Below are 15656 nucleotides of genomic sequence, written 5' to 3'. Positions count from 1 at the left end.
GAATTTATTATCTTCAACTTCTCTGTTATTTATAAAAGAAAAATACATAAAAAATATCTAAGTTATTAATGCTAGCAACTCTAGGAATTTAATACTTACAACTCACAAGTACATTTGTTAATCACCTACATTAAATATACATATTAAATATACATATCTAACAACTATTTATATTTAATAGATATTCTAACAATTGGTATTCCAATACCTTTTTTATTTCACTTGAAGAAATTGTTTTCCAACACCTAAGATTTTCTCCAAAAAAAATGCAAGAGTTTCCAACCCATTGAAACTTTAACCTATAAATTACACTTGAATGTTGAATTCGAAACCATTTAAACATAAAACCAGAACAATTTTATAATCCACGTGTCCTATATTTCAAATAAAGTGTAAGTTATGTAAAATGCCGAATAGTTTCATTGGGAGATGCACAAAAATTAAAATTCAAATCCTTCTAAACCTTTTTAGAGGAATTTGGTTCTTAATCTAAGCGCTGCAATTGTTTTAATGGATCAATTATGAACCAAATTGACCTTGAACTGTTTTTAATAACTTCACCGTTTAAAAAGTTAAACCTGCAAAATATGTAACGGTGTTGGTGAATTACGAAAGAAAGGCTAATCAATACGAGAAAATTTACCAATCATAACATTTTGGAAATGGCAAGTGCATTACTTCAACAATTAAAAAATTCCATGTATTGCTTAGCCGCAAACGCAACAGCAAACTATATGATGATACAAAACTACAGTCTATACCAATGGAAAAGGAGACAAAACTGAAACCAAGAAATAAGGTTAACATAATTTATTCTTAGGAATGCCAACGCCACCTTTTTCGATCAGTTATAATTTGTCCATCCCATAATGCTACTTCATTTTGGACATGTGACGTCTATATAAAGGTAGATAAGGAGTATGAACACAACCACAATCCCATGCCTGAATGATGTAATAATAAAGAAACATGGGAATCCAACTTAAACACCTAAAACTTGACATACTACCCACTACTGTGCTCTAGAGAAACCACAAACTGAGCAACAATAAGCTCCCCTGTCAAAACAAAAAAATAGGCAAGACAAGAGGAACAAATCAAGCCAAGTCTATCATAATACACAGAAGGCCTGATTGTAAATTTATCACAATGCTACATGGCATTACCGCAATATGCACCTGATCCTTCCCCGTGAGACAGGTCCAAAGTAAATAGAACACAAGGTTGTCCCCATGAAATTTTGGCATTGAACAGCTCCTTGGATTACCATTAAAGTGTTCAATTATCGAATTAACTCAGCACTGACTCCGAGTTCACATGATGACCATGGCCCCCTGAATTACCATTAAATCCAACAACAGGTATAGAGCGCTGAGCAAAATCAAGTAATAGTTTTTTCTGGTGATCATCGGTGTGAGGTAAACTTGCACGTAAGAGCTCAACTGGCATTTCCTTGCTAATAGCTTTAGCAGCATCTGCACCAATGGCAGCCATATTTGGTGTCCCTTGTATAAGGAATGATTGCATTACACCATCATATTTACTCACACAGTACTTGGTCAGAAGGCCAAAGAATTCATCAAATGTAGCCTGCCAAAGTGAACGGTTTGCAATATTATAATTGGTAGCAGCATGAGGATCAGTTAGAAGTTCAGTTGCCCTTTCAAGCACGGATACTAGAATAAGGGAAGCCCCATCTCCAGCTGAACTTCCAAGGGGGCGTAGGGGTGGTGGATCAGAAATACAAACAGCTGCTGCTAGACAAGCACTAATTGCACTTAGATCCATTTCACGGATGCATCTCGAAACAACCCTTGCAAGGTTATTAATAGTGTCTGCTGAAGCTGGATCAGAGGAAAGATTACCAAATAAAAACCTTAAATGCCGAAAGATGGCCATGCAGACTACCCGCATTAGATCACCACCAGGAAAAAGCAGTTGAAGGTACCTAGCAAGAAGCTTTCTACCCTTGGGTAGAGAAACTATCCTGAGAAAAACAAAGTCATCTTTTGCAGCAAGTGTAACTGTACGTCCATTCTTTCCCAGTGGATCAACTAACTGAAGAGAGGCAGCAAGTCCTTCCAAAAGACCCTGCCGTTTCCGTTTTAACTGAAGACCACCATCTTGGAGCTGATTAAAGCGTAGGAAACGATCAATATCATCTACATCAAGAAGAAGATAAATACCATCTTCAATTGTGACCCTAGCTGCAAGCATGGGTTCCTGTTCAAGGGGTTTCTCTGAAATGCTTTGCTCAGGACTACCTACATTAGAGGAATTTGGAGGATCAACTTCCAGTAGAGGGCGGGGCCTGCGAATCGATGAGAATGGAACCCTCCCTAGAGCATCGACCTGAAGAAAAGCATGTGGTTCAGTATTAGAAGAGGGTCGTAGAGGAAGTTCCCTTATTTGAGCTGGACTGAAGTGGTGCCTCAATTTAGCACCAGAAGACTTTTTTGCAAGACAGCCTTGGTGGTAATAATCATCAACATATGGATCATTGCTATGTGTTGCTGCAAGCTGCATTCTAAGAATATTCTCAATTTCATCAGTAGTCATATACTTGGATCTAAATCTAGGCCATCCACTATTGCTTCTAAGGCCACTTGTATCAAAACCCTGAGGGGGAAACCGGAGATTCGGCCTACCTATTTGAGCTGACTTTGGCATTTGGTCCCTCAGTTCCATCAGCCCGAGCATCTGATCATACTTGTTAATCATGGGTAAACCTGAGGAAATATTGGGATGATCTCCAGGATATAACCCTGTCTGGTTTACCAATTGATTCTGCATCATCTGATTAAGAGGAGAACCAGTAGGAAATTGGCGCATGTTTCCACCAAAAGGTGGCCCATGATTTATTCCACTCAACTGTAATGCAGGATTGGAGAAATGAGTTCGATTTTGAGGTGACAGTGCCATCTGAGCTCCCATAGCATGATAAGGAATGTTTAAATGCCCTGTATTATGACTTGGAGAAGCCTGCTGAGATCTACCGCTGGGCGGAGGATAAGAAGTAAATGAAGAATTTGGTACCAAAATTGGTTCACTAGAAAAATGAGGAAATTCCGGCTGCTTGTCAGGATATAAAGATGTTCTATGCGATGGCCTTGTTTCTTGTAAGTGAGCAATTGTGGAATGTGGTTGTGATGACCACCGTTTTCCATCATGAGTAGTTTCAGTACCATACATATGCTGATCAAACCAGTTGGGAGCCGTCTCACCAGGTTGGAGCTGGTGATGTTGTTGCTGCCTAGGCTGCTCAGGATATGAGGATGTTCTGTACAAGGCCTTTGGTTCATGTAACTGAGAGAGAGAAGAATGAGGTTGCGATGACATTCTTCTTCCATCCAGAGAACCCTCATTATCATAAGCATTCTGTTCATACCAGTTAAGAACATCGTCCTTCTGTGCCCATTCAGCTGCAGAATCTGAATAAGATATAAGATGATAAATAATTCAGTTAAGTGAAAAATTTTGCATACAGTGACAATAGAAGAAACAAGAATGCTAAAAGCCAAGATGTAAGGTCACTGGGAACTCAAAGACACACAAAACCTCATCTTAATTCATCAATCTTCAGAGGTGGATTTTACAGACAACACAGTCTGATGAAATATCATATCCAGGAAACATCTGTGCACCTAAACTATTTATATGATTACTCAGTGACCCAAAGAATCAACTCTACAGCCTTAACATATTTAAGTTTGCAACTTTTGCCCAACTACAGCCTTAACATATTCTTAGTCATGATTAATAGTCATGCAGCAAAAACCCTCACCTCTTTTCCATTAACATAGAAAGCTTGGACCATATTATTACAGGTCTTTAATGCATGCTTGCACAGTTCCAAAATAACTTACATTTTTAAACACATGCATGCTGACGATTAACCTTTTGGTGATGGAGTTTTCCACAGTACATTACACTAATGTCAGCCTCCACAGAACAAAACAGTATATTATTACTGAGTGTTTTGATCCTGTATCATTTGTATGGTATCAGAGCTCTAATGATGGTAGAAGTAGATGATTCATTTGACAATGAAAGCTTCAAGGTGTATACTAGAAATAAAAACGGTGACTTAAACTTTATATATTTCTCAACATTCCAATGTATGCAACCAACAAGCTATTACAGAGTCTACAGGAAATTAACCACCTTATAATAACTTGAGGAGGTGTCTTCTCCAGAGTTAGTGGTGTGTCAATTTATGCAGTCTCTTATCATCAGAGTGTAATGGTACAACTTATGAGATATTTAGGTATGCTCTGAATCAAGGATTGTTACATGAGAACAAAGGGAACACTAAAATGTTAGGCTGCTATGCTAGTCAATACTTGGTCTACCATCAGATGCTGCATTTTGGTTGTCAAACTAGAAAGAAACTCTTTGTATTAATAGGAGGATGTGGCACAATGGTGTTTTACAAGTTGACATACATCACATATAAATGATTCAATAGACTTTATGAAAAATAAGGAAGGGAACATGAACTTTAGAACTGGAAAGGAGGAATGTCCTAGAGGATGATGGAGAATCCAAATTTGAGAGGACTCAAAAGTAGAGCAAGATTGGAGAAAAAAGATACCTATTTATGTACGAATACTATCGTTAAATCCCAAGTTGTTAAAACAACACAACCCTACCTGTTCCTTATCAATTCCAATCGTCATCCTCATGGCAAGATTATGGAAAACACAATGAACAGAAAATGTTATTGAACACTTTAGGTCATGGGTAAGTTTTTAAATGTTAGAAAGATTTGGAACATAAAGAACATCTTTAAGGTTGAGGAATGGCAAAAGGGACACATTACCACATACAGTTATTAGGATGAATCCCATTAGCAACAATAATGTGGTTACTAAAAAGAGAAACATATAATATTAGAGATGAGTGAAGGGTCATATGGTATGTGACACCGGAGTCGAGAACCCAAAAGTCCTTAGACACATTAAAAGATGAATTGAAGTTCTTACAATCATAGCTAGAGAGCAAGTACCAAAAGGTGACTTAATGGTAGACTCCATCCAAGATTTCATACGTTCAATTTCAGCATGTTATGCATGTATCTCTGAAGTTAGAAGCTTAGTGCTTAGTGGAGTGTCATGCTCCAGATGTGGCAACACATGCAATTCTGATGATGGCAAAAGGTCCAACAAAAAAGCTCAACAACGACTCTGACAACAACTCCAGTGAGGGTCTGACGACAACTCTGACAATGGTTCTAGTGAGGGTCTGACAACAACTCTGACAATTGTTCTAGTGAGGGTCTGATGAAGGTCCGAGGTCTAGAGCAACTTCGATGAGACTCCAACGAAGTTCCAACGACAACTTTGGTGAAGGTTCAGTAAAGGCCCAGCGAAAGTCCAGCAAAAACTCCAACGAAGGTCCGGTGAATGTCCAACAGCAACTCTAGGGACAACAAACGAGATGGAAGAACAGAAAGATCCACAAGTTGGGTGCACTTCAGGCAATCCCCATATTTAAAGGAAATGGGTGCACTTCGAGCAAATCTTAAAAGGAATTGTAACTAATATGGTAAAGAAGAAATGTTGATACAGGTCTCCCAAGATCGGGAGCTCTAGTAACAACTAGAAAGAATTAATATTAAAGAAAGAAGATTTTATTCAATTGATTCAAAACAGTATATCCCTTCTATATATAGAGAACTCAAACCCTAAAGTAATAATTACAAGAGATTTCTAGCATATTCTACCAGCTTCTAACAACTTCTAGTAAGTTAATATCCTACCACCAACAACTTTCAGTACTACACTTAATATCCAATTAACAACAGTTAACAACCTTGTATTCTGGAAAAGTTAGACTAAAATGTGGTTTCTAGATCAACTGCAGAGACCGAATAACAAGCTAAATCAATGTCTTATATGGACTAAGGAGAGGGCAAAACAATTACTTCATGAGATGAAAGTTTGAAATGTAGATCATTTGATGTTCAATTGTGATAATCAAGTAGCTTTAAATAGATCCTGAGTGGGATTTCCTCAAGCAAATCAGCTTTTACTTTTCACTTTTTACTTTTCAAATTAAACAAACGCCACTCCAAATTAACGTATTCCAACTTCCAAATATTAACTCTAACAGCTTTATGCTTCCACTTCATATAAACAAGTATCATGTATGAGATGGCCTCTCAGTATTGGAAGGGAAATATATTATAAATGTTAAATAAATACAAAATTAAAATCAATGAAAAAAAGGGGCATTAAGTTATGATAAAAAAACATATAGAAAATCCTTTACAACTACTTTACTCACTTTGTCTCGATCCCTGTTCACCAATATATTCCGTGCTTTTTGGTCCACTTACAACCTTGTTCAACTGAAATTAAACCCAAAAAAAAAAAAAAACTTAATCTTCGTATCAACATGCACAAAGCAAAACATATGATCACATACTTGAATATTCTTATCAAAATTATAAAAGAAACATAATTATAAAGCTAAGCACAAAAAGAAACACAGAAAAAAAGATTAAAAACTATTTGTTGTGTTGGAGAAAGAAGTTATTTATTTACCTAACAAATACAATTGAATAGGCCTGAATATCCAAGGAATCAAGCTAGCCTTTCATTTAACCAATAATGTTACTTTCTTTTTCTCTAATTTCTTTTATAGGAGATGACGACTAAAGTCCCATAAGTATTAAATTCCCTACATGCGTATTTACATAACATGTAATTTCTACTGAACCCGTCCAGTGCAGATTTTGTTCAGTATTTCTTGCTAAACTAAATCATTTAACCAAGGTTAGGAAATCTTAAAAGTCAGTCCACCACGCTTTTTGCAAAGTTTTTAAACAGAATGAGGTTGCATGGTCCACACAACACTGACACATAGGACTGTCACAGGATTTGGATTCAACAACAGAAGAGATGCTGGAATATTACTAATTATTTTTCTCATTTTTCAAGAAGGAAAAAAAGGAAACAGAAAATAAAGATGAGGAAAATAATACATACAAGAAATTTGATGGGGTACAACCTAGAGAGACCTAGAGGCCTACATCCATAGGCCAAATGAGGAAAACTCATAATGACAAATGGAAATTAAAGTGAGCAGCCACTGTAACAACTAAGAATGAGTACATTTTCATCTTCACTGGACAAACTTCCAACTCTCTAGTACTACGCTGGTCAACAAGCATAGGATCACTAAAATGAAATAGAGCACACAAAAAGATCAAGCTCCTAGCTTGATACCTTGAACTAATTTGAAACAAAATTCTTTTTCATAGTCAATAAAAATTCTAGCACATCAAATGATAGCATTGAGAAACAGGACCAAACCAATTTCTTGCTTAACCCTTTTGTCACAGGAACATTGAGAAATTAAAATAAAAAAACAAATGAAGTTGAACTATGTGGTAAATAAAGGTTAAGATATATCAACAACAGAAAAAAAAAAAACACTTTTACTTCTTTGTACCTCACAAGCCCTAACTCACCTATTTGAATCAATACAGGGTTTACTTTGTTCATACTACCCAATGACAAATTTCATATATAATATAATATAAATATTAAAATAAATAATTATCAATTCTTTAATGAATGCAAGCAAATTGAGATAATATCATCATATGACAATATTTCAGTTAATTATCTAATAAAAATAACAACCATTCAAGGAGAGAATGATATATCATAATTTAAAAGCCTTACCTTCCAAAATGTAGTACTGAGATCATCAATGTCAGAGATAGATTTTAAATCCTCAGCCTGAAAAATTGGAAGGAGTTGCTAATAGCATCAGATCGATTAAGAGTCAATGACGAGTAACAGTCAATATCCATTGATTTTAGGAGGGGTAGGGAAGGAAGCAGTGATTATGCCACCATTTGTATATTTCAAATTATCCTGGAAACAAAATTTGAAGTTAAAGTCAAAAGAATTATGGACATTAACCTCTTCTCTGTTGACAATGAACTCCCCATTAGACTCAATCAAATCGTCATCATCTTCTAACCCTCCCAGCTCAACTTCTTGGACAGCACTATCCGAACCAAAAAAAGCATATTGCGATGCATCAAAAACAGTACCTTTTGCATAGAGGAAAATGTGTCAACCATTAGAACTATTTAAAATGAAAAGTATAGGATGCATGGGTGATGGCATAATATCAAGTCATGATGTCAAGTTTACAAATATGTAAAACAATTATTTAAATATGTAAGACACCAAACATTGCATTAAGTCAAAAGATACACAAGTAAGAGAATTGTTAAGACACTTGTAAGACATCATCAATTTCAAAATGTAAAGCTGCAAAATACCGTCATAATAATCCTAATGGAAGTGAGTTATTCATTGAAAGTGCAACAAGGCTTTCACTAAAATAGAAGAAATGTAAATAAAAATAATATTCATATAACAAAGCATTGACACATGGAGAAATAGCTCTTGACTCAGGACTATCTGGATTTGCACACAAAAAAACAGTCCTGGATCAACTGCCTGTGTAAAGCAGATAGAGAACCATTACACAGTCACCAAACATTCGGGTCATCAACTTCAGCAGTCAACAGCAACATACCCCAAAAGATGGCAACAAAAAAAAACCAATTCATATGAAATAATCAGCATGTTAAACTTTCTAGAATTCATAACATCAACCAAAGGTTTTGGTTCAGCTACTCAGCATGCCGTGTAAGAACTTAGAACCTGAAGCGTAAAAAGGCTACTATGTGTGAACTGAAGATAACAACCAACAAACAGAAATGCAAAAGAACTCCTAACAATAATAACAAGTAATATTGGATCAATTTTCTTACAATTCAAATCAAATTAGTCTATAAAACAGACCAGATCTACATGAACAAACTGAATAAAAAAAACACGCACAAGCATGCATCAAGATAAGGTTAAGATAGAAAATAAATTGAATCCAGGAAGGTGAAGCAAACCTGTGGAAACATTCCCCAGTTGCCTAAGATCCTCTGTGTTGGGAACTCCCCCAACATCACCCCCAGTTCCAAACCCATCCATATCCACCATGAAAAGAAAGGCCAAAACCCAGAAAGAAAAACAAAAATATTCAAAGCGAAAAGAGAATCCAATACAGAAAAGATTCAAACTTTAAACACTATATCTTTCTCAGTAAAAACTTAAACCGAAGGAAAAGGGGAGAACGAAGAAGAAGATTATCCGTGCAAGCAATTGAGCGCATGAAAGAGGATTATAATTTGGATCAAAACCAAGGAGAACAATAGGAGGAAGAAGATAAAAGAAAAAGAGGAAGAGACTGGGGAACCCTACAAATACAAAGGCGATATAGATTGAGATTTATTTCAGATTTTTTTTTTTGTAGAAGAACCCTAAAACCGGAACCTGAATGGAGTAATCCATAAATAATTTATAAACAGTAGTTATGGACAGATTTATTTATATTTGCAAAAATTTACCCTGATAGTTAATATCTATTAAACTCTTTGTTAATATTAATATAATATTATTAGATTGTTCCTGAAAATGAATGACTATTCAATTTTTAAACAGAAAATAAGGTATAGAGTTGCGCTTATAGTTTCTTTTAAATATAAATAATCTTAATATAAAAACTTTTAAATATAATTCCTATATTGGATCTACATTTTCTTTTCCAGCTTTATCTTTTAATAACCAATTTTTTAAATTTAAATAATTACTCATAATAAAAAAATCATTTTCCAATTTTAACTCTTTAATAACTATTTTTTAAAATTCAAATAATTATTTATAATAAAACACTATTTATATAATAAAAAAACTAGGCAAATTACTTATTTTTATAATTATGTTTAATAAAAAATATTTTATAATTTAATTAACTTTTGCTAAAAAAATTAAATAATTATGAATATGTATAATATTTTATTTTTTTAATATATATATATTATAGATTTTATTTGTACACATTTGTTCTTTTTTATTTTTTATATAACTGTTTTTTACAGAGGGATTTTTATTGTACACATTTGTTTTTGTTTTTTATTCTTTATATAACTGTTTTTTACAACTAAAATAATTATTTTTGTTAATTTTACCATTTTTTAAAATTGATATTTTTTATTTGACTATTTCTTTTTAAACTTAAAAGTTTTTAAAAATTTATCTCTCAATAACCACATTTTAAAATTTAAATAACTACTCGTAGTAAAAAAATAATTTTTCAATTCTATACATCTCAACAAAATGATGTGATTGAAAGTAAAAATAGACATATTATTGAAACCATTAACACAATTTTAATGCATGGTAGGATTCTTCGATGACATTCTCACTTTATGTTATCTTATTAATCACAAATCATCATCGATTTTTTATAACAAAATCTATGATTCTATTTTATTTTCTCATGTACACTTCTTCATCCTTTTTCTCTAAAAGTTTTTTATACTATATATTTAGTTCATAATTTTAATCTTGATCTTGATAAATTATCTCATAGGTTACACAAACATGTTTTTTTAGGATTCACTAGATCACACAAAGATATAAATGATTTTTCTTCTTCTTTTAATTGTTATTTAATTTCAATTGATGTCATATTTCATGAGTCTTCTCTTTACTTTAAGTCTCCTTCTTATTCATGTGTGTCTCCCTCTAGTACCGTCAATATTCCAATTATATGTGATCTCTTATTATGTCTAGTCCATCTCTAGATTCTCCACCTCCACCAACCATTTAGATGTATAGTCGATAACAATGTTCTCATAATTCCCCAGATGACTCACTTCTAATGCCCAATCATCCATCTCCTCCGGCTTTGAAAACTAAGTTTGACCTTCCAATTGCCCCCCGTAAAGGTATACATTATACTCATAATATCTCTCCTTGTTACACTGCTTTGAGTTACTATAGATTGAAATGCAAGAAAACTCTAGAAGGGTGGGTGTTTGAACAGTGTTTTAAACATTTTCGCAATTCAACGCTTAATGTTGGAAAGTAGATAGGATGAATATGCACATGAAGACTAGTAGGACGAATACTTTCTCTTTCTCCCTTCTCTTCTCTATGTTGAATATTCAACCAATTGTCATATGATTGCTCCTTCTCTTCTCCATTTCCTACAGATCGAAGAACATTAGACAATGTGTATAGACTTGGTGAGCAATAGAATGAATATTCAAATTATGCTATCTTTTTCTTCTTCTCTTCTTTTCAATATGCTCTCAACTTTATTTCTTTACTTCATTTCATTTCAACCTCAACTGTTTCAAACTCTTTTTCTTTTATTTTCTTCCTTCTTCCTTTTATCCCATCTTGGGCATCATGATTCATTCTTTTCTTTTTCTGCTTTCATTTCTTCATCAATCTTCTCTCGTTGGATGTGGAGTTGACCATTGTGTAGGCTCCTTTAGTGCTTTTTGGTAAATGGTCACACTCACTTGTCTTGTCATGCAAAGATATGATGTTTTATCATATCTTGATTGAAGCGCGACTTGTACGACATGTCAGAGTAAGACTTTATACTTAGGTTATTCCTAGAACATTCTAAAGATAAAAAAACAATGATACAGAACATAGGTTGATTTCACTGCTTTTTAAAAATAAGATTCTGTTAAAAAAATCTCACGATACACACCCTCAAACATTTTCCTAAAATTGAGTGCTATTATTCATTGATAATTGAAGGCTTTAAATAGACGTGACACTTACAATGTTACGGGAATAAAAATAAAATCTGAAAATAAAATATCAACTATTTTAAAAATAAAATTTGTTTAATCTATCATAAAATAATATTGTACCTAGATAAATCAAAAATCATAACTACGTATCCCTATTTTACCTCTATCAAATCAAACTAAATATTACTAGACCCAAAAACTAATAAAATAATATTTAAACAAAATTATTAATAAAACCCTAAAATTTAAGTTTATCCCAACAAACTCCCCCATAAACTTAAATTCTTCCTTCCTTCATTCGGCTTTCCATGTGCATCATCCCACACTAGGTTTGCTTCTTTCAATCAGATTTAAGTTGAAGTTATCCAAGCTCTTACAAGTCATACCTTGCTTCAAGCACCTTCTCTCCAATATTTTCAACTCTAGTTCATACAACCGGTTCTTCTTCGCTTTTGCTTGGGTTGCTAGACGACCATGCTTATCCTTTAGTCCTTCATAAAAATTGAATTACCATTTTCAATTATCTGACCTATGCTTAAAATATTGCTCTTCAGCTCGAAAACATAATAAACATCCATAATCTCTCCAACTCGTCCATTGTTTTGCATATGCCGAATTGTTCCACACCCTTTCACGGCCACCTTAGAGTCATCTCCGAAAGATGCAAATTTGGCCTCCACCTTGGTGAGTTTATAAAAAAAGTTCTCGATCCACACATATGATTGTTTGCCCCAGTATCTAGATACCATATCAAGTTGGTAGAAAACTCATCAGTCTTTGATTTCAAGCATGTTCCAACATCCGCCTTCTTTAGCTCCTCAAGTTCAACCCTCTGTTTATTCATAATCTCATTAGCTTCATCCAGAAGCCTTCGTATCCGCTGAATCTCTTCATCTTTTTGTTTGAGTTCCTTTTCCACGTTTGTCGCACCTTTTACCGAGATCAATTCATCCATTATTGAGACCAAAATTTCCATGTCCACTACATCCGAGCTCTTTACCAGCAACAGTTCTTCTGCATCTTTAGTAAGGAGATTAGTCTCCCCTCTGTCTCGGTCTTGCAATACTTTGCAATATGGCCAGCCTTGCCACAGTTGTAGCACTTGATTGATCTACACTCATTTGCATAGTGGCCATACTTGCCACACTTAAAACACTCAACTCTTGACAGATCTCCTCGACCTTTCCCTTGTCCTCGGTCACGCCAATTTTGTTGACTGGTTTGCTCTTCATTATCATTCTCAAAATTACCTCGGTCACGTCCACCTCGTCCTCGGCCTCCTCGTCCTCTACCGCTAGGACCTCGGCTTTGAGTAATCCGAGATTTATTCGAGTCAAATTGTACCTGTAGTGCTTGATCGTCAGGTTCAACATGATCATCCCAACTCCTTCTCCTTTGTTCGTGGGCTTTTAATGACCCGACAAGTTCATCCACTATGAGAACTGACAAGTCTTTCGATTCTTCGATGGTTCACACGATACTTTCAAAATCTTTTGTAAGGGATCTCAAAAATTTTCCCACAACCCGGCTTGATGGCATTTGTTCTCCATTCCTTCCAAGTTGGTTGGCCACCTTCTCCACCCGAGTTATGTACTCGGTTATATGCTCTTTGGACTTCATCTTTAATTGTTCAAACTCTCCTCTAAGAGCTTGTATTCGGACTTGTCTAACGCGTTTATCCCCTTTATACGCAACCTTCAATATCTCCCACGCTTCCTTTGTTGATTTGACATTCGCTATTTTTTGAATCCCGACTCATTTACTGCATTGTAGATAAAATACAATGCTGACCCATATCTTGCATGAGTTTTCGTCAACACTGTCATTTGTGCCACCGTCTTATATTCATTCTCATCAAGTTCAACGTACTAGTCTTCCACCATATCCCAAACGTCTTGGGATCTCAATAACGCCTTCATATGTAGGCACCGATTATCATAATTGGTTTTTCTCATCAATTGTGGCACACTCATACCATTGACAACCTTTGTCATCTCTCTCCCAAAAAAATCAAGCACTCACTTTTTCTCTCACGATGTTTGACTCTTCCCTCTCTCCTTTTTTTTTTCTTTCTCTCTCGGTACTCAGAGCATAAAGCTCTAATACCACTGTTAAGAAAATCTCACGATACACACACTCAAATATTTTCCTAAAATTGAGTCTTATTATTCATTGATAATTGAAGGCTTTAAATAGTCTTTGACACTTACAATATTACGGGAATAAAAATAAAATCTGAAAATAAAATATCAACTATTTTAAAAATAAAATTTGTTTAATCTATCATAAAATAATATTGTACCTAGATAAATAAAAAATCATAACTACGTATCCCTATTCTATCTCTATCAAATCAAACTAAATATCACTAGACCCAAAAACTAATAAAATAATATTTAAACAAAATTATTAATAAAACCCTAAAATTTAAGTTTATCCCAACAGATTCACCATTGGTTATCCAGAGATTATTGTTCAATTAATTATTGTTTTAGATTTTTAAATTAATCAATATAAATTTTCAATAAGTTTGTTGGCGTTCTCACTATTAACAAAAGTTCGTTCTCAATTAAAAGTAAAAAATTTGTAGATTAATCATAGTAAATTTAATCAAAGTACATTCTTAATTAAATATTACTATGTTTAATCATGTTCATTCTTTTATCTCTTATATCAAGTAAAAAGTTAAATAACCAAAGTACATTTTCGATTAATTCTTGTTAAAATTTTCACCTCTAATAAAAGTACATTCTCAAAAAAACTCATTCAATGACATGAAAGTTAATAACTTTAATCAAAGCAAATTATCAGTTAAAATTAAAAACCCTTAAACTCATAGGATTGATATGTTATGTACATTTAACACCATGCTAACTTACTATAATGTAAAAACCATATTAAGAAGCAAAAGACATAGATAAAAATAAATCACATTTAGAATCAAAAGAACAAACAAATTTATTCATCTAACCTCATAATCCAGTTAAGAAATTACAACATAATCAACCTCAAAAGCTTAACACTCTATGAAATGTTGAAATAACATGAAAATAGAAGAAGAGAGGGTGGAGAACATGAGAAAGAGAGAGAGAAATTTGAACCCCAAATAAATTTAACCTACTCCTGGTTGTCCTAGTCAACTTAGTAACCTTCGTTATTGTGACTCTGACTAAGTTTCACCCACTCCTAGTTGTGTAGTATTTTTCACCACTCATAGTATTCCTAAACACTCATGGTATCTTTCCGATACATTTTTTAGTTGAGTTTCGTCTACTCCTAGTTTCCATAGACAATCTTGTCTATTTAGCTCCATCAAGTTAAACGTCAGAGCTTTAATTCTCTTCAAAATTTACCATTCCTTCGTTGCATTTTTCTTTTGTTTTCTCTTCCATCCTTTGCTTTTTAAGTGAAAATAAAAACAGTAAATTAAAAACTAAATAAAACCTTCACATCTCATGTCTTCATATTCATTCGGGATTGTTGTGTTTATATTTAGTATACTAATTTTACGACTTGACTAAACTAAACTCATTTTATAGGTTGGTCATTGTCCATACTTATATCAATAGTTATATAACATACCTTTTATAATCTTTGAATCTAACAATTCTAAAACTACATGAATATATTCTTTCGGGGGAATGCTAAATAACAAAGCTAATTCAATGACTTCAAAAATTGGTTAAAGATATTCAAAATCAAAAACCATCATGCAATACAAGGGTTGAATTTTAATAAATCCTGTTTATTAAGAATATTTATATTATATAAATCTTATTGAAAATGTTTTTATTTACTCTCTTACCATATCTTTATCTAATGATATAATATTTTTTAAAGTTGTTAATTTGTCTTTAAATGAATGTTGGCTAAAGTGTCTTTTTCAATAACGATTATCAAGAAGGGATAGAATGTCTTAAATCAATTATATTTATTTTTATATTAAGTGATAATATATTTAAATTATTGTATTTAATTAACCTTGTTTATAGATAATTTTGAATACAAAAAATTT

At 33.5% G+C, this 15656-nt stretch overlaps 1 protein-coding gene across 3 annotated transcripts; it reads right to left on the bottom strand.

Annotated features, from left to right (window-relative positions):
• Positions 1-782: 782 nt before the first annotated feature.
• Positions 783-9386, bottom strand: LOC108334031 (protein PAT1 homolog). 3 transcript variants are annotated; one of them, XR_008246200.1, is made up of 6 exons: positions 8936-9386; positions 7938-8071; positions 7695-7751; positions 6289-6352; positions 1167-3431; positions 783-1058 (listed from the first exon to the last, which is right to left on the bottom strand). XR_008246200.1 is itself a non-coding variant. In XM_017569616.2 (5 exons), exons 1-5 carry the CDS (start codon positions 9024-9026, stop codon positions 1291-1293), a joined length of 2487 nt encoding a protein of 828 aa, XP_017425105.1. In that variant the 5' UTR covers positions 9027-9386; the 3' UTR covers positions 783-1290. The 3 variants fall into 3 exon arrangements, 2 of the variants coding, with proteins under 2 accessions (XP_017425105.1, XP_052727010.1); XM_017569616.2 differs by having other exon boundaries at positions 783-3431; XM_052871050.1 differs by lacking the exons at positions 7938-8071; positions 8936-9386 and adding an exon at positions 3867-3985 and having other exon boundaries at positions 783-3431.
• Between the last annotated feature and the right edge of the window lie 6270 nt (positions 9387-15656).

The sequence above is a fragment of the Vigna angularis genome, chromosome 11 (genome assembly GCF_016808095.1).
Source record: "Vigna angularis cultivar LongXiaoDou No.4 chromosome 11, ASM1680809v1, whole genome shotgun sequence".
Lineage (NCBI taxonomy): Eukaryota > Viridiplantae > Streptophyta > Magnoliopsida > Fabales > Fabaceae > Vigna > Vigna angularis.
This window is presented reverse-complemented; position numbering and strand designations above follow the sequence as displayed.

Bases quoted from the DNA above. Each gene is read 5' to 3' on its own strand.
- LOC108334031 (XM_017569616.2), bottom strand. From the start codon at position 9,026: ATGGTGGATATGGATGGGTTTGGAACTGGGGGTGATGTTGGGGGAGTT. The intron at 6,353-7,694 runs GTAAGGCTTTTA...GTTTAATTTCAG, and splicing joins TCAGTACTACATTTTGGAAG to TTGAACAAGGTTGTAAGTGG. The intron at 3,432-6,288 runs GTGAGTAAAGTA...TATCTTATTCAG, and splicing joins TGAACAGGGATCGAGACAAA to ATTCTGCAGCTGAATGGGCA.